This window comes from Vombatus ursinus, unplaced genomic scaffold (genome assembly GCF_900497805.2).
Source record: "Vombatus ursinus unplaced genomic scaffold, bare-nosed wombat genome assembly UNPS02000749.1, whole genome shotgun sequence".
Classification (NCBI taxonomy): domain Eukaryota; kingdom Metazoa; phylum Chordata; class Mammalia; order Diprotodontia; family Vombatidae; genus Vombatus; species Vombatus ursinus.
Window position 1 is genome coordinate 22,494,295 of NW_020940527.1, and position 19,206 is coordinate 22,513,500.

At 36.2% G+C, this 19,206-nt stretch overlaps 1 protein-coding gene across 1 annotated transcript in view; it reads left to right on the top strand.

Annotated features, from left to right (window-relative positions):
- Nucleotides 1-18,529, top strand: part of CHAT (choline O-acetyltransferase) — a 96,863-nt gene extending 78,334 nt beyond the window's left edge. The window contains exons 10-14 of the mRNA XM_027861001.1: nt 3,113-3,235; nt 12,766-12,907; nt 13,089-13,151; nt 15,514-15,651; nt 18,260-18,529. Coding sequence (XP_027716802.1) covers nt 3,113-3,235; nt 12,766-12,907; nt 13,089-13,151; nt 15,514-15,651; nt 18,260-18,529 — 736 coding nt within the window. The remainder of the gene's footprint in view (nt 1-3,112; nt 3,236-12,765; nt 12,908-13,088; nt 13,152-15,513; nt 15,652-18,259) is intronic.
- The last annotated feature ends 677 nt before the right edge of the window (nt 18,530-19,206 follow it).

A 19,206-nucleotide genomic window follows, 5' to 3' on the forward strand; every position in this document is an offset into this window, starting at 1 on the left:
CCCCCATTACATTTTCTTAAAGCACATAAATCATGTTAATCCTATTCATATGTTGTGAATACTTATTGAAATTTTATTTTCAGATGAAATATTTTATCTGCTGATTCAAATTCCCTCCTTCCCTGATTACTCCTGCCCATAGTGATCAATTCTCTGAACTCTAATAACACTGATAATCTGTACTATGCAATCTAAAACGGGGTGTGCTGGAGGCAATTCCTACTGGAGCTCAAAAGTCAATTGTTAAATTTTCAGTGAGAGCACTTGGACCTCAGAAATTGGCAAATGATGCAAATCAATACTTGATTTATTATTTTGTTGATTTACAGACTTAAGAAAGCGATGGAAAAAATGTTAATAACGCAGATCAAATTTTTAAGTGGGTATATATACTTTTTGTTGTTGTTGTTAAGAAAGCAAATTGTTAAACATTTACCAGCATACGTCTGGGTATAGGATATATTTATTTTATATTCAGTTCATACTCAGAGCAGACATTGAGGAAACAAAACAGGTAAACAGAGAACAGGGCAGCTAGATGGCACAATATACAGAGCACTGGGCTTGGAATCAAGAAGACCCATCTTCCTGAGTTTAAATCTGGACTCAGACACCTCCTGCTGTGTGACCCTGGGCAAGTCACTTAACCTTGTATGCCTCAGTTCCTTATCTGTAAAATGAGCTGGAGAAGGAAATGGCAAATTGTTCTAGTATCTTTGCCAAGAAAACTCCAAAGTGGGATCACAAAGACTTGGACATGACTAAACAACTCAACACAAAACAGAGAAGTAAATACAAAGTAATTTTAAGAAGGAGACAGCACTATCACTTAGCAGGATCATGAAAGGTAGCATATGAGCTATGAGGACCATAAGAACTTCAGGAATGGGGCGGGGGAGGCAGTAGGGAGAGGGAGGCTGGCCCTTTGTGGCTGAAACAGGAGATAGAACGTTGCACATGCGTACATGTTGACTCCCTGTCAGATGATCTATCATCCTGTACAAGGTCAAGTAGGCCTACAACAGGTACTTAAAAAATACTCATTGAATTCAGTCACTCAACAAGCATTATTAAATACTTGTTATGTACCAGGCTCTGTGCTAAACTTTGAGAATACAACGAAAGGTAAAAACACAATCCCTGACCTCAATAATCTTCAGTTTAAGATACACAAAAATCAGTTGATGATGTGAAACTGAAGTTTAGGACAGAGAATGGATCTGTGTACCATCTGAGTGGAGATGATAATTAAATTCATGGGAACTCCTGAGAGTACTAAGCAAGATAATACAAAGGGAAAAGGGAAGAGAGCCCAGAACAGAGCTTTAGGGGACAGTGACATAGTGGGCATGACCTGGACAAAGATCCAGCAAAGGAGACTGAGGAGGAGCAATTAGATGAGAAGAACCAGGAGAAACTGTGTCACTAGAGAGACAGGGAGAATATCCAGGAGAGAAGGGTAATCACAGCAGTGTCAAAAGGTAAGAAGTCATGAAGGATGAGACTGAGAAAAGGTCATTGGACATAGCAATTATGAGATCGTTGGTAACTTTGGGAAGAGCAGTTTCGCTTGACATATATAATCAGAAGCCAGACTATAGAGGAGTTAAAATCGAATGAGAAGTATAGAAGTGGAGGCACCTAATGTAAACAGCTTTCTCAAGAAGACTGGCCACAGAGATGAGATACAGGATGTTAGCTAGCAAGTATGGTTGGATCAAGTGAGTTTACTAAGATGGAGGAGACACGGGTATGTTTGAAGGTAGTAGGTAAGCAGCCAGTAGCTAGGGAGAGATTCAAAGTTATTGAGAAAGCAGAGATAATAGAGAGGGCAGTCTGCTGGAGAAGGCAGGAAGGAATGGGATGGCTTGTTTAAGTAGAATGATTCGCCTAGGCAAGGAGAAGAGCTATCTCTACACGAGATAGGAGTAAAGGAGGAGATAGCAAGAGAAGTCATCTGAGTGACGAGAGATGAAGAGGAGAGGGGAAAAGAGAGCTCTTAGAATAAGATGTCAATTTTTTTCATTTATATATGGAATAAGGTTCTCACCCGGAATGGTTAGGGGAGGCAGTGCCGTGGGAAGCTTCAGGAAGGATGAAAAGCTTTGGAATGGCCACTGTAGCAAATGGAATAGTGAATTAATTAGGGAAGTGAGAAATCATTGCCTTGCTGCAGCGAAATCCCAGTTGAGACTATGTAATATAAATTTATAATAGATCCAGTCAGCACAGTTTTGTGATTTTCTCCAGCCTTATATGACAGCAAGGGAATAAGACTGAAGGTGGTGCATGGTGGAAATAAATCAAGATTCAGGTTTAATAAGGCATAATCACCTCAGAACAATGGGACAGGGGATTTGAGTGTAGAGGATAGTATAGACTGGAATTGTTTCACCAATGAATAGGGATTATAGCCTGGGGAAAATTGAGTAGTAGGGTGATTGGAGGTCTTGGTGAGAATGGTAGAACAGGGTTAGGGATTGTAAGGTAGAAAGAAAGATGAAATGATAAAATATTATGATCACATAAAGCAAAGGTCCTTAACTTTTTCTGTGTAATAGAATCCATTGGCAGTCTGGTGAAGCCTATGGACTCCTTCTCAAAATACTGTTTTCAAATACATAAAATAAATCTCATGAGATTACAGAGGAAACCAATTATATCTAACTATGCTTATCTAAAAATTTTTAAGTTCATGTACTTTTGAGATAAAGGAATTTTGGAGTTCATGAACATGAAAGTAGAACACTTATAGGTGATGGCAAAATCAAAGGTAGAGCCATCTCTGTCTATAGGTATCTCTAGACGAGGTAGAGGGACAGACTAAGTCATGAGAACTGAGTAGTTTGAGAACTGAGATGTTAGAGTGTGTGATGTAGTATTTTTTTTAGACAATTGGGGTTAAGTGACTTGCCCAGGGTCACACAGCTAGTAAGTGTCACGTGTTTGGTCTGAGGTTGCATTTGAACTCAGGTACTCCTGACTTCAGGGCCAGTGCTCTATCCACTGTGCCATCTAGCTGCCCCTGTGTTGTAGTATTGATATATATGTTGAAGAATTGAAAATATAAATAATATTTTATGTTAAAAAATAATTTTCTTTTTATTCTCAGGATAGTGAAGAATCTTGACTTCACTGTTTATAAATTTGAAAACTATGGGAAAGAGTTCATTAAGAGACAAAGGACCAGCCCAGATGCTTATATTCAAGTGGCACTCCAGTTGGCCTTTTATAGGTGAGTAAAACAAAATCAAAGAATAGACCTTTTAAAAGTAAGAACTGAGTCCTCTTGGTGCCAAAGAAATGCACCTAATGTTTTTTTCTGCTGCATACAATAAACTGATATCCCTGATAGGATATAGTGTTCCTACACCTAGAATGGGGCATATAAACCCTCTAAGAAAGGAAGCACAATGTCCCTGGTGCTCATAAAATGACACTAATAAAAAAACTCTGAAGTAAGAGAAAAGTACTCAACCAAACAGGGACTATATGATTCAGATTTCCTGTTAAAGATTCAACTATGTTTTAAATCACTAAGAAATTAATTAAGTCTGGTTTCTGAAACCTTTTGACAAGACACCTTTGGGATGGCAGGCATCTTCCAAAGGCTTGCCATAATTACGGCTTTATCCACACCAGGCTCATATGAATATATAAATACTCACACACACACATACACAAATATACTCACATATATATACATACATACACATATATATGTATGTGTGTATATATATATATTTGTGTGTGTGGAGAGAGAGAGAGAGAGAGAAAGAGAGAGAGAAACAGACAAAGGGAATCAGATGACGTCTAATGGGAGTAGAGTTCAGAGAGATTATCATCATCCTATTTCTGGAAGCAAAGTCTCCTTTTAATGGCAGCTCAAAATTACATTAGATTTTTTGGTTATAATATCATACTATTGATTCATATCGAGCTTGTGATCCACTAAACCTCCAGAATTTTTTAAAAAACTGTTTATTTATAACATTCTTTTCTTTTTAAATTTTGAGCTCCAAGTTCTCTTCTGCCCTGCCGCCCCACCCATCAAGAAGGCAAGCAATATGATATTAATTATACATGTGAAATCATGCAAAACATATTTCCATATTAGCCAGATTTCAAAACAAAGCAAGAAAAATAAAGTGAGAAAATTAAACTTCAATTTGCACTCAGCGTTCATCACTTTTCTCTCTGGAGGTGGAGAGCATTTTTTCATTTAGAGTTGTCTTGGATCATTACATTGATCAGAGTGGTCAGTTCTTTAGGAGTTGAAAATCATTACAACATTGCTGTTACTGTGCACAATAATCTCCTGATTCTTCTCACTTCACTTTGCATCAGTTCATATATGTCTTGCCATGTTTTTTTTTCTGAAACCACCCTCCCCATCATTTCCCACAGCATAACAGTACTCTATCATAATCATATCACAAGTTGTTCAGGCATTCCCCAACTAATGAGCATCCCTTTGATTTTCAATTCTTTACGACACAGAGTTGCTATGAATATTTTGTGTGTGTATAGGTAGATAGAGAGATAGAAAGATAGATAGAGTGATAGATAGATAGAGATAGAGATGTCCTTTACCTTTTTCTTTGATATCTTTGGGATACAGATCTAGTAGTGACATTTCCGGGTCAAAGGGTATACACAGTTTTATAGTCCTTTAGGCCCAGGTCCAAATTTTTCTCCAAAATAGTCGGACCAGTTCACTAATCCACCAACATGAAATAGTTAAAAGGCCCAGCATTTGTCATTTCTGACAGATATGAGGTAGTATACCTCAAAGTTGTTTTAATTTGACTTCCTCTAATCAATAGTGATTTAGAATATTTTTTCATATTACTATAGATGGTTTTGATTTCTTTTTCTGAAAATTGCCTGTTTATATCCTTTGACCACTTACTGATTGGGGAATGCCTCTTATTTTAATAAATTAGACTCAGTTTTATGCTCAGTATATATTTGAGAAATGAGGCCTTTATCAGAGAAACATGTTGTAAAATTTTTTTATACTATTTCATTGTCTATGGTACCTTTTGTCAAAATGCCATTTCTTTGATTACCCCTTTTAACTATTTCTATTTTTGCTTTTGTTTTGTCTGAGATCATGATTGTTACCCCTACTTTTCTTTAGAGTCTGCTCCAGTTCTTTATTTTAACTCTGCAGGTATCTTTCTGTTTCAAGAGTGTCTTTTGTAAAAAAAAAACCATCTTGTTGGATTCTGGTTTCTAATCTACTCTGTTCTCTGCTTCCATTTTATGGGTGAGCTCATCCCATTCACCTTCAGAATTATGATTACTAACTGTGTATTTCCCTCCATCCTATTTTATTTTATTTCTTATTTCCTCTTTTTATCCTGTCCTGCCTCAAGTTTATTTTGCTTCTAATCACTGTCTCCCTTAATCTGCCCTCCCTTTTATCATCTCCCCTCTTTCTCTTATCCCCTTCCCCTCCTATTTCCCTATTAGGTAAGTTACATGTCTATACACAACTGAGTGTGTGTGTATGTATGTGTCTTCTTCCTTCTTTGAACCAATTCTGATGGGAGTGAGGTTCAAATATTGCCTGCTATCCTATTTTCCCCTCCTCTATAAAAGCTTTTCCTTGCATACCTTTTTTACGTGAGAAAAATTTTCCCATTCTACGTCTCCCTTCCCCCTTCTCCCAGTGCATTCCTCTTACTCACCCCTTCATTTTTTTGGAGATCATTCCAACATAATGAACCCATATCCATGACCTCTATCTATGCAAACTCCTTTTAACTCCCCTAATAATTATAAAGTTCTTAGTAGTTACATGGATCATCCTCCCATGCAGGAATGTAAATAGTTTAACTTTATTGAGACTCCTATGATTACTCTTCCATGTTTACCTTTTTATGCTTCTCTTGAGTCTTGTGTTTGAATGTCAAATTTTCTATCAGCTCTGGTCTCTTCAAAAATCAGGAATGCTTGAAAGTCCTCTATTTCATTAAATACTCATTTTTTCCTCTTTAGGATTATACTCAATTTTTCTGGGTAGGTTATTCTTGGTTGTAATCCTAACTCCTTTGTCTTCTGGAATATCATATTCCAAGCCCTCTACTCCTTTAATGTGGAAGCCACTAAATATTGTGTGATCCTGACTGTGGCTCCACAATATTTCAATTGTTTCTGGCTGCTTGAAGTATTTTCTCTTTGACCTGGCAGCTCTGCAATATGGCTATACTATTCCTGGTAGTTTTCATTTTGGGATCTCTTTCAGGAAGTGATTGGTGGATTCTTTCCATTTCTTGTTTTAACCTCTGGATCTAAGATACTGGGTAGTTTTCCTTGATAATTTTTTGAAATATTATGTCTAGGATCTTTCTCTGATTATGGCTTTCTAGTAGTTGAATAATTTTCAAATTATCTCTTCTCAATCTATTTTCCAGGTCAGTTGTTTTTCTGATATTTCACATTTTCTTCTATTTTTTTCATTCTTTTGACTTTTTTTCCCTTGATGTCTCATAGAGTCATTAGCTTCCACTTGTCTAATTCTAATTTTTAGGGAATTATTTTTTTTAGTGAGCTTTTGTACTTCCTTTTCCATTTGGCTAATTCTGTTTTTTAACTTTTTCTTCTTTCTGTTTCTTAAGTTCTCCCTTTCAATCCCCAGTGAACTTTCATACCTCCTTTTCAATTTGGTCCATTCTGCTTTTAAGGAGTTCTTGTCTTCAGAATTTTTGTGCCTCTTTTACTATTAGGCCAATTCTGTTTTTAAGGTGTTATTTTCTTCAGTATTTTGCTAAACTGTTAATCTTCTTCCTAATTTTATTACACTACTCTCATTTCTCTTCCCAATTTTTCCTCTACCACCCTTATCTATTTAACTGTTATAGGAATTTTTGTTGGACTTGGGTCCAATTAGCATTTTTGAGTCTTTGGTTGTAGCTATTTTTTACATTGTTGTCTTCTCCTGAATTCATGTCTTGGTCTTCCCTACCACCATAGTAGCTTTTCATGGTCAAATTCTTTTTTTTTGTTGGTTACACATTTTTCCAGTCCATTTCTTGACTTTGAACTTCATGTTAAAGTTGGGCTCTGCTTACCTGGAAGTGGGGAGACTCTATCCCAAGCTTCAGGCTTTTTGTGATGCTGTTTTTAGAGCTAGTTCTTGGGGTCTGCAAGTTTTTAGTGCTTCCAAGGTGATGTGATTTTGGGAGAGATGTGGTCACTGCTCTCCTGGTCTGTGCCCTAGTTTTTACCCAGGAAAGGTCCATGCTCGCCTGCAACCACAAGTGCTAGTGTTCTTCTTTACCTTAGAATTGTGACCAGGGCCCCCAACATTCCTCTCTGCCCTGGAACTGCAACCCACAACTGTGTATAGGCAGTAGAGTTGCCAATCAGTGCCAGCTGTACCCAATTTCAGCAAAAAGGTCCCCTGTAATCTCTTTCTGACCAGTTGTTTTACCCCCTTACCACCTCTGGACTGAGAGTTCCCAAAGCTGCTGCTGCTGCTGCAGTGGTCGCTGTTGCTGCCAATGGTATATGGTCTCTGAATAGACTTCCACCCCAGTGTCAAAAACTTCTACCAACTTCCTAAGTTTTCTTAGTCCAGAAAACTTCTTATCCTGACCTTTTTTTGGCTCTGCCACTCCAAAATTTGATTTGAGGCATTATTTTAATGTTGTTTGGAGGGTAATATTGAGAGAGTTCATTGGGTTACCTCTAATGCACTATCTTGGCTCCCTTTCATCCCTCAGAATTTTTTCAGCAATGCTGTCTAACTATGCCTCTTCTATCTTATTCCTGTGAAGTTAATTTTTTACCCAAGTGGAAGACTTTCCATTTATCCTTAATAAATTTCATTTTGTCATATTCAGTTCAATGCTCTATCCAGCCTCCCAAGATTCTTTTATGTACTAACTCTGTCATACACTGTGTTAGCCATCCCTCCCAGATTGGCATCATGCAAATTTGATATGCCTGCCATCTATGCTTTTATCCAAGTCACTGATATAAATGTTAAACAGCACAAGCCAAGCACAAATATCTGGAATACTCTACTGAAGACACCCCTGCCAAGTTGACATTGAATAATAATCAATTATTCTTTGAGTCTGGCCATCCAACCAGTTCTGAATCCACATAATTAAATTTCATATAACCCATAACTCCCCATTTTCTCTAAAAGAATAGCATGAGATATTTTATTTAAAACTTTGCTAAGTAAACTATATCCATAGCATTCTTATCTATTAGTTTAGTAATCCTGTCAAAAAACGAAATAAAGTTAGTTCAGTATAACCTGTTCTTGATGAAGCCATATTGACTCTTTGTAATTATGGCTTCCTTATCTACATGTTTACCACCTATTTAATGATCTATTTTAGAGTTTTCCTAGGAAATAATATATATGCATATGTGTAAAGTATATCTATATTAGTCAAGTGCATTGGCCTATAGTTTGGACACTCCATTCTCTTTCTTTTTTTGAAAATCAGGATATCTGTCTTTCCCCAATCTTGTGGCATCTCTCTTGTTTCCAGTAGTCTTTCAGATCATCACTAATATTGGTTCACTAATTACATCTGCCAGTTCTTTCAGGATCTGGGTATATATTTCATCTGGGCCAAGTGATTTGAATTCATCAAGGGAAATTAGTTGCTATCTTACTATCTCTTATCTTGGTCATCAATTCCCTGTTGATCATTTTTGTTCTGTCATTTCCAATGTAAAGGTAATTCTTTTTCAGAGAAATCAGAAACATAAAAATTGAGCAGCTTTACCTTCTCTCTATTGCCATTTATCACCACCATATCCACCTCCAAGCAAAGGTCCCATCCTTTCTTTGATGCAACTTTTTCTCCAAACATAGCTTAAAAAATCTTTTTGTCATCCTTATACTCCTGTACCAGCCTCAGCTCATTCCAAGCATCAACATTTTTACCATTATTTTTAAAGGATTGTGCCACATTAATGTTTATGTTACCGGCCTTGCCTCCATCCTCTGTATATTTCTTTTTAAAATCTAAGTTGAGATGGTAAGTTCTGCATATCCACACTTGTATCTTCAGACAAATTTCATTTTTCTTCCTTGTTAAAAGTTTTACTTTTTGTCTTTAGAATTTTATTCTTTGATATCTCCGATCCTTCCTGGGTTGCTTTACTTCATGGAATCCTACCTTTCCTCTGTCCCCATTGAATTTTGCTTTTCCCAAATCTACAATGTATGTCAAACTATGCCAATATTTTATCCCCTCTATCACAAACTCCAAAATGAAGTGGTCACGTCTCCCAAAGTTTCCCATCATTTTTATCCCAGCAATCAGTTCTTGTCCAATAAAGTAAAGTAAAGTAAAGATCAAAAATAAAATTTACTCTTGTTTTTCTACCTTTTGAAGAATGCAACTATCATTAAGGTGGATCAAAAAGTTATTATTAATTGCTCTGATCTGGGCAGAGAGATCCAACATGTGTGCCACACTGAAGACCTACCATCACTACTATCCTATGATTCTGTACCAGCCTTGAGATTTGTTTTCCAAATTCCATACGTATTTCCTCCTTCAATCCAGGTGGTCAGTGACATAATCACTTTTGTTTCTCCTTCCTTTGACCTTCACCAAATACTCTCAGACATGCTTACTCTGATTCCTGGATTTTGTCATCTAAGTATACCTTCTTAATATACATTGCTATCCCACCCTTTAACCTATCTTGTTTCTTTTGAATAAGGTACACTCCTCCTGAACCATGGCTTAGGCTATGCTAAGTATCAGTGATACAAGTGAGGTCAAATTTGCTTCCTAATATTAAGACCTCAAATTCCTCTTATTTGTTGCCTAAACTTTGGGTATTTGTCACTAGACATTTAAAACCATGGGTTTTGCTACTGACTTTTTTCTTGGATTTTTGTCTCATAAGAATTTCTGAGTATCCTAGCTGCTATTTCTCCTCCTTTGTGACTACCCCTCTTTAGTATCTAACTACCGGGATATACATAAGTAGTCTATGTCTATGTGTCTGTATCTATGTCTATATTTATACATATGCATATACTTCTACAATAAGGAGATTTTCATAATAGCACACAAAATTTGGAAATCTTTAGACTTCTATACTTCAAAAAATCTATTATTTCATCAGCACAGATATTCCTTCCACCAGTGTGTATTGTAATTCCACAACAGTTACCAGTGAACATCCCGCATCAATTTTTCAGTGAGGAAGCTTTCTTTATCTATCTTGGCTGGCACTTGGATGACAAAGCACACCATAAGCATATGGCACTGGAAGCCTTTTCCAGTTTGCCAACACCAACAGGATTTGCACACTCTACTGGCATATCCTACAGTGAGACATCACAGTAAGGTTTTAATACAAGACTTGAAAACACTCAAGGTTAAATACCAGCTCTGCTACTTACTGTGTGGCCTTGTGACAAATCATTTCACTTCTCTGGGCCTCAGTTTTCGCACCTGTAAAACAAAAGGTTTGAAATGCATAACATTAAAAAGTTAAATAACAGCATATAAAGTAATGCCACACAACCTCATTTCTTTACCCTATACTCATCTAGACATCTGTCATGATGAACAATTAGCATGAAGTAAATTTTACTCTTCGAGAAGTAATGAGCAGAGAAATGTTCTCAAATTAGAAATACTAGTCTGGTTGGATGTCAAGAATACGAAGTGTTTCATTGCTATATTTTTAAAGAACTTTTCCTTGTATCCTCTGGACACTTGAAAACAAGACAAATAAGGGCTCAATAAATATATGCTGATTAGCTGATACTCTGAAAGTTCATAAGTCTCTGATCATTTTGAATCTTTATCTCTACTACGAGAGACAGCTATTTTCTTAAGCCTCCTATGAGTCATGGTTGAAGGCTTAGGATTTTCACGTTAAAGCTTTTACCAAACTGTCTGAGAAAAGAGATATTCTCATTCTTTTCTGAGGCTAATTTGATCTTAACAGGTACCCTATTCTTCAGAACCTTGCTTCAAAATCATCTTTTTCATATATCTTCAATCTCTTCCTTTCTCTTTTTTAATGTATTTTTTTTCACTTTCAGTTTATTGCTATGTTTTATTTTTGCATTATAAACATTTACAGATTACTCCCACTTTACAAGAGGTCTTTTATAACTAAGTAAAACTAATAATATGGTGGCCTTGTCTTAAAGTTTACTCACCATTTCACAACTGTAGAGCTCCCTCACATCTCTGTATTTAAAAAAAATTAACAAATATTTCTCTCTCCTTCCCACCACTACTTAAAAAAAGAACACTTCTGGTAATAAATATGCATAGTCAAGCAAATTATCCCAAAATTATTTTTAAAGTGTTTTAAATTGTTCTGCTGGTTCTGCTAATCTTATTCTTCATTAGTTTATCAAAGTCCTCAAAATTGTTCATTTTTATAATATTGATATTGTATGAACTGTTCTTTTGGTTCTGCTCACTTCATTCTGAGTCAGTTCATATCATTTTCCATGTCTTTTTGAAATCATCTTTTTTTTTTAACTTTCTACAGCACAAATTCTCTTCTTTATGGTTCCTTAGCATTTGTCTCCTAATATGCTCTATTCATATATATATACACAATGTATATGTGTATGTGTGTGTATTTTTTAAAGCCTTCCCTCTACTCTTTTACCCCATTCAATCTCTTTTCTCCTCTTCATGGCCAGACTTTTTGAAAAAGTTATCTATACATAATGCCTACACCTCTCATCAATCCCTTCTGTTTGGGTCCTGTCCTATCACTACATTAAAAGTGCCATTTTGAAAGTCATTAATAAGCTCCTAGTTGTCAAATCCAGTAGAATTTTTTTAGTCCTCTGACCTCTCTGCAGCATTGACATTGACCCCTTCTTAATGAATACCCTTTTCTCCCTTGGCTTTGGAGATACCACATTTTTCAAGTTCTATTTCTAACTATTCTTTGTCTTCATTCACTAACTGCCTGTCCTCTTTCTCGCTCATTATAGTGTTTGCTATAATTCCTCTACATTCTATTCATTAGTTTATCTTCAGGATCATGTCAATGCACTTGCACCTGGCACATAATAGGCACTTAATACATTTTTGTTGATTAATTATTGTCACTTTAATAAGAAAAATGTTGCCATGTTGGGTATGCAATGCCCACTAAAAACAATGCCTCCCCAGGGCCCTGGCTTACCATTGCCTACTATATGGGTACAGAAACAAATTTTGCTTTGTTTTGTTTTGTTGAGGCCTTGAGAACTGCGGTCACTCTAGCAGAGATCAATAGAGATTCATCAGGCCCTGATATATATTCAAAACTCATCTGCTTTCTGGAAAAGAGCTAGGTAGCTTTTCTTTTCCCACTAAGCCTAAGGTTTCTCTCTGCCTAGAACAAACAATAAGGTATTGCTTGTGAGGTTTTAAATAAAGCAGATTTCCAGTAAGGGCAAATGATTAATTACACAATTATTTCATTCTCTACTACTAATCATTCTTCAGATCTTTCAGTAAATTCTAGATTTTGCAATGTATATTTTTTAAGACATCAACCAATGTTTTTCTCTTTTACCAGTAATACATAACAAATACATGTTACTATATTCGACCCTTCATATTAGAAGAGCTTTAACATCCATCTTTAGGGGATCTCTTATAGAACTCTACTAACATTAAAATGAAATACTATGCCAAATAAAATCAGGACTGTAAAAATGAAGCCTACTGAGGCTATTTTTCTTTCAGCATTTATGATTCCTCCCAAATAAGTTATTTGCCATTCATACTTCATTCTCTGCAGATGCCACCAGAGACTCGTCCCTACATATGAAAGTGCTTCCATTCGCCGATTTGAAGAAGGACGAGTTGACAACATTAGGTCAGCAACTCCTGAAGCACTGGCTTTTGTGAAAGCAATGACTGATGAAAAATCATCTGTAACGGTAGGTGCAGCTATTTCAGTTGGACTTCAAAAATAATCCATGCTGCTTCATCTCCAGGGAGAAATGGCCATTCCTTGCAGCTCAGTCATTTGGTTCCTCTCTGATAGGCCTCTCTGTGCAGTCCTTTACTGAGTAATGTTTTAAACCTCTTATATTTTATACAATTCTGATCTGTTGGCAGGACTCAGAGAAGATGTTGCTTTTAAAAGAAGCCATCAGGGCTCAGACAGAATACACTGTTTTGGTGAGTGAGATCTCTGCTTTTTTTTTTTTTTAAATTGCTGGAATTAGAACCAGTGTTTATTAAAGACAACATGACAGAGCTTAGCAACTAAAGGATATCAACAGGGCCTGGCAAATACTGGTGCTAATAGAACAGACACTCTACTTTCATATTTCATCATATCAGATTAGATATATACGTAGATACACAGAGAGATATACATACCAAACTATACACATATAATTAGTGATCATTTAGACTGGCCTCAACAGAAGTTTACCTTTATGCTAGCTATGAAAAAGGTGTTTTCAAGCAAATTAAAAGAGTAAAGATTTAATGGAAAAGGTTTTCCTACTTCAGAGAGCAGACTATTTTGCAGTATTTTCAAAGAACTCACTTTATATACAAAGTACAGTAATTGAAGCCCACTGTTTAAGTTATTTCTTTATTAGTCCCTAATTTTTAGCTTAGTACGTAAAATCATTCTCATCTATTCTTTAAAAAACAATCCCAACTAGGAGGCATATTGCTGATCTAATTTAAGACCACATACATGTGAGAAAGTAAAAGAGCTTAATTTCTATTTTTAAGTCTTTAATTCATACTTTTCACTAATTTAGACACAATGAACTCTCTTCCCAATTCAACCAAATTAGTAAAGTTTTACAAGACCTGTAGAGATTGAAATACATTTTCCTTTACTAATTGCCATTAATGAACCCAATCAATCAATTATCATCAAGTATTTATTAAGTATCTGCTAAGAGCTATGCACTGCTCTAGGTACTGGTAATACAAGTTCAAAGAGTGAAACAATCCCTACTGATAAGGAGCTTACATTCTAATGGGGAAGATAAACAAGCACATACATGCATACATATAGATATGTATATATAGATATAGGCATATATATATATATAGCATAAATATAAAGTTAATAAATACAAATCTATACAAAGCAGATACTAGGTAGTTTGAGGACAGCAGGAACTTGCAGTTGGGGAATCAGAAAAATCAAGACAGAACCCCTTATTTAAAATAAAGAAAAAATCTTAATTATAGAAATTTAAACAGAAATAATGGCCCAAAAGTCTTAGTGCAGTTTTCAGCCCTAATAGCTTTAAACTGCACTAAAACTTTCAGGACATCCTGTATAATAATAATGAATTTATTAATTGTTCTTCCCACTATTTATTTAGGTTACATGTATATTTGAAAAGTAGTAGTAGTTGCATGCCATTCCATTGTTCAGCATAATTAAGCAATTGTTGAAATGATGAGAGCCTCTAATTCAGTTCCATTTTATTCATTCAAACCTAGAACAACTGTTGTCAAAGCCACAACAGTCAACATGTTGCCTCATAAAATAAGCACAGTTTATTATTTCTTCAGTTTTCCTCTTTACTAGGATTTAACAGTGACATTGACATCATATAAATGTGGAACTCATTAGACCTAATTTAGCACAATATTACCTTGGATGTCCCTTCAAAGGTTACTTAATGGCTTACCATTTCCCTTAAGACATGACACTGACATATTTGGTTAGGAAACTTAAAAATCTTATATGATCAAATGGACTTTTAAAAAAATCATTAAATTAGTTTTCCCCTCTGGAAAAAGTCAAGCTAACCACTTCTAAGAACCTGGTTCTAGCTTTAACCACATGGCCTTCTAGGTGCAAGAAATAGCTGCCAGCAGTTCACCAAACAGTCTAAAGTGCCAGCCATTCAAACACTGTATTTCTCACCCTTTGGATCATCAGTGGAGAATGGAGGCTTCAACTTGGTGATGAGGCTATACACATCAGAACTAAGTAGTCTTATACCATAGCCTTTTCTCTTGTTCCTGCATTACAAATCTCATTTAGTGCTAGAAGCAGGCCCTAACTCCATTTGAGCCAATGGCATACCAACTTTCCACAGCCTGATTGAGCTTTTCTCCTTGCCTATAGCCTGGCCTCCCATTGTGTAAGAATGCCAATAACCCATCAGTGAACCACAATCCCTCTAAGTACCTGCAGGCTTTGTCACCATTAATGGGTAGGACAACCATAGTTAATTAGATTGACTTGAAATTATTAGCATCAGAATCATGCAGTAGTATTTCTATCCCTAGTCATTAAAAACAAAAATAGCCTAAGTATCATGGAAGGGAATGTCCTAGTTCAAGAAGCAGAAACAATTTTGGAAACTGGTAAATCCTGAGTTTTACTGAATGGAGGGGAATGGGATGGAACAGGGAAAGAAAGGGAATGGGACTAGAGAAAACAGAGCAAAATAGAGTGGAGTAAAATGGAATAGGATGAAGCAAAATATATCAGAATAGAATCAAATAACCTTCCACATCACAGACTTTCTGCTCTTCCTCCCATTCTACCCAGGCCATCACTGGTATGGCAATTGACAATCATTTACTGGGGCTGAGGGAAATAGCCCGAGGACTCTGCAAAGAGCTGCCAGAGATGTTCACAGATGAAACCTACTTGACAAGCAATCGATTTGTCCTCTCAACCAGCCAGGTAGGAGTTTGGAATCACCTGTTCATCCAAGAAATCAAATCGTTTTAGTGTGGTCACCTTTCTTGGGGAATGCTATGCAACAACCCAATTTTAAGCTATTATTTCAATTTTATAGCTCATTCTGATTTCAAATAAATCTACAGTGAAATTTAGGAATGATGAAATCCATTTAACGATAACCTGCTGAAAATAATACAGTACCAGGCAACACTAGATCTAAATTCCATTCTGGGCTCTATTACTGATGTTAAGCCTGACTGCAAGTCACTTAATTCCTCTGTACCTCAGTCACACTCCCTATAGAACAGACCTAGTTATACTTCCCTGCTAAGTCTCTTTACAGGGATATTACTGGACTACATGAAACTTGAGCTCCTCCATTACATTTAATAGAATCCCATAGTTACAAGGGACTCCCAAAGGTCATCTGGTCGGTCCCCTTGCCTTCAAGAAATCTTGTACCTAATTGAGCCCAGAAACATGAGCCTTCACTTTGCTTTCCATACTCTGAGTTCCTACAAATTCAATGTATTAAATGTAATAATAACTCATTACAAGAATTATTATTGTGTTCATATTTCTAACAATTTTATGAGTCATAAAGTAGACAGAGGCAAAAAACAAAATGAGAAAGAGAAAATAAAACTTTGATCTAATATTTCCCAACTTAGCTTGCTGTGATGCTGTTTGAGGATTATCATTCACAACTAAAAAAATGCAGTGTTTTCCTAGGGAATCAGCTCCAATAAGAGAAGGAATACCCACAGTAATCAATTTATTGAAACCTTGCCTCATCTACGTAAGGATGGGCATATGCAATAAAAGGGACTGATTATATTGTGTTGGAACATAAAACCTACTAAGTAATTTGATCTTGTCATAATGTCTGTGGGCTTGCAGACATGAGTAAATGCAACAAGAATACCACGACATAAATTCTCTGGGAAACCATCCATGGGCAAAAAGTGCTATTGAATGGCTTTATGGCCTTGGGCTGTTGCACAGCACATTTATCTGACAATTCTATGACTCTATTAGCAAGACTAATGGTTTGTTCTACTCCATTTAAAAGCCAAGTGTCACTTCTGAAGGCCCAAGTACACAACTCCTGAAATTTACAGGTTTAAAACAAGCCCCAAACTCCATCACAGTAGAAATGCTTATTTCTGGTGCCAGTTAATAAATGTAATTTGGATATGGCTTTTTTAAAATGATAAAATATTTGTTATGTTTTAGATGTCTAAAGAAACACATTTCTTTACTTGATGATTTCTAGATTACAAAATAGCATCAGTTTCCAAACAGACCTCTCAGAATATTATTAGAGTAACTAAAACTCCAATCCATAGAAATCTTTGAGATTTTTAAAGCTGTGTTCAGACTCAAGCCTGTCCTAGAAAAAAAAATATCCAGATAATGCTAATGGTAATTAAATATATGGTAGACAACCAACAACCCTATATCGTCATCTTTTTAATTGACAGGGGTTATATTGGGTTGGGTTTTTGTTGTTGTTTTTGGTTAGTGTAGTCATTATGTTGTTCAATAATTGGTACTCTTAAACTTTGATTCTTAGTGAGCATAGTTCATTATATTATATTGTTCAATAAATGGTTTTCTTGAACCTTGATTCTCGAACCAAATTTTTGCTATCCCACAAGTTACTCTCTTTTAGAATGGCATTAACTCTTTCAGGCCACTAAAGTGCCTCTTAGGAAATTACTATAGTGTCTGAAATGGTGAATTACAATGCAGCTTCCACCAGGCCCTACTCACTCTGAATCAGTAGATTCCACACTGGAAGCATCTGACTCAACAAGTAAAACATTTTACAGTGGGCAGTGATTTTATTATTGCCTTTTCTATTGATGGCATGTATATTAATGACTACAACTATATCTACATGATTCAAAACATATATATGTACATACAATATACTTCAGGGAAAGTCAGTGTGGAATACTATAGAGAGAGCTAGGGTGGGAAGCAGAAAGACCTGGATTTAAGTCTCACCTCTGACCCATATTGGCTGTGTGACCCTGGACAAGTACACCAGGCAGCTCTCTAAGACAATAAAATTGCAGAGAAGGTAAAAACCTGCAAAATCACCCATCTGGCGGTTAAAAAAAATTAATCATTAAATTATCTCATTGGCATGAGTACTCCCTCTACTGTGGTGCAGATTGTAACCCATGTGATTGTAATCCTAAGTGATTCTTGCCCATTTCCTTCCACTGTATCAGCTTGATATCCCAAATTCCTAGCACAGGAGTTCTTAACCTGGGGAGCATGAATCTTAGGGTCTATGAATAGATTTCAGAGGAGTCTGTAAATCTGAATGGGAAAAAATATATCTTTATTTTCACTAACTTTTGATTCCCTTTGTAATACTATGCATTTCATTTTATACATTTAAAAACATTCAGAGAAGGGGTCCATAAGTTTGATCAGTTTGTCAGAAGGGTTCCATAACACAAAAAAGGTTAAAAATCCCTGACCTAGGATATAATGGTTGCTTAATAAATGCTTATTAAATTGAATCAAATCATACAAACTATTACTTCCCTTTCAGAACCATCTGATTCTAAAATGTGATTCTCTCTACCAGGTGCCAACAACAATGGAGATGTTTTGCTGCTATGGTCCTGTAGTCCCGAATGGTTATGGCACATGCTATAATCCTCAAGCAGAGCACATATTGTTCTGCATCTCCAGCTTCCACGACTGCAAAGAGACCTCTTCTGTCAAGTTTGCTAAAGCCATAGAAGAAAGCCTCATTGAAATGAAAGATCTATGTAGCAAACACAATACTGTGACAGCAAAGCCACCAACCAAACAGGAAAAAACCCCCAAACCCCAAGAGGCAAAGAAGCTCTAATTCTTTTCTCTGCATCACCATGCAGGTTCTACTACTCCCTGTGTCCAAACCCTTAAATGTGTTGTCTACCCCAGCTTTCTGCAACTTCCAAATTCATAGGACATACTTCTAAAATTATGCTGAAGCATCATGAGAAGCTACGACATTGTGAAGGGGAAGATACCATTAATTATATATTAGAAGTACAGTTATCTATTCAAGGTTCAAACCAGTCTGTGCCCTGTGAAATGCTTCAGTCTTTGCTCCGTACTCAGCAATCAAGGGTAACCTTGTTAAGTTCAAAGTGGTCCTGCTGAGGATGTAGAATGTCTATCTACAAATGTAGAGCTTCAGAGCTTTGTTTTTTATTACTTATTTCAGTACAGCACCACCCAACTAATGTTTTGCATGGCATAAAATGAGTCATTCTATTCTAACTGGCAACCATAACTAAATCCATAGCTAAATGAATATAAATGACATCGGATTCATTACGTTTTTTTAAGGGTAGAGATTCAAATTCCAAATGATTGATTCATGTGGTTTAAGACTGCCATTGAGAGACAGAGACACATAGAGAGATAAAGAGACAGAGAGACAAAGAGAGAGAGAACCATTACTAAGTTAGTTACATGATGCAGTGATTCACAAGAAAGTCCAGGTCTATTAAGAATATGATGCTTTGGAGCTGGAAATCA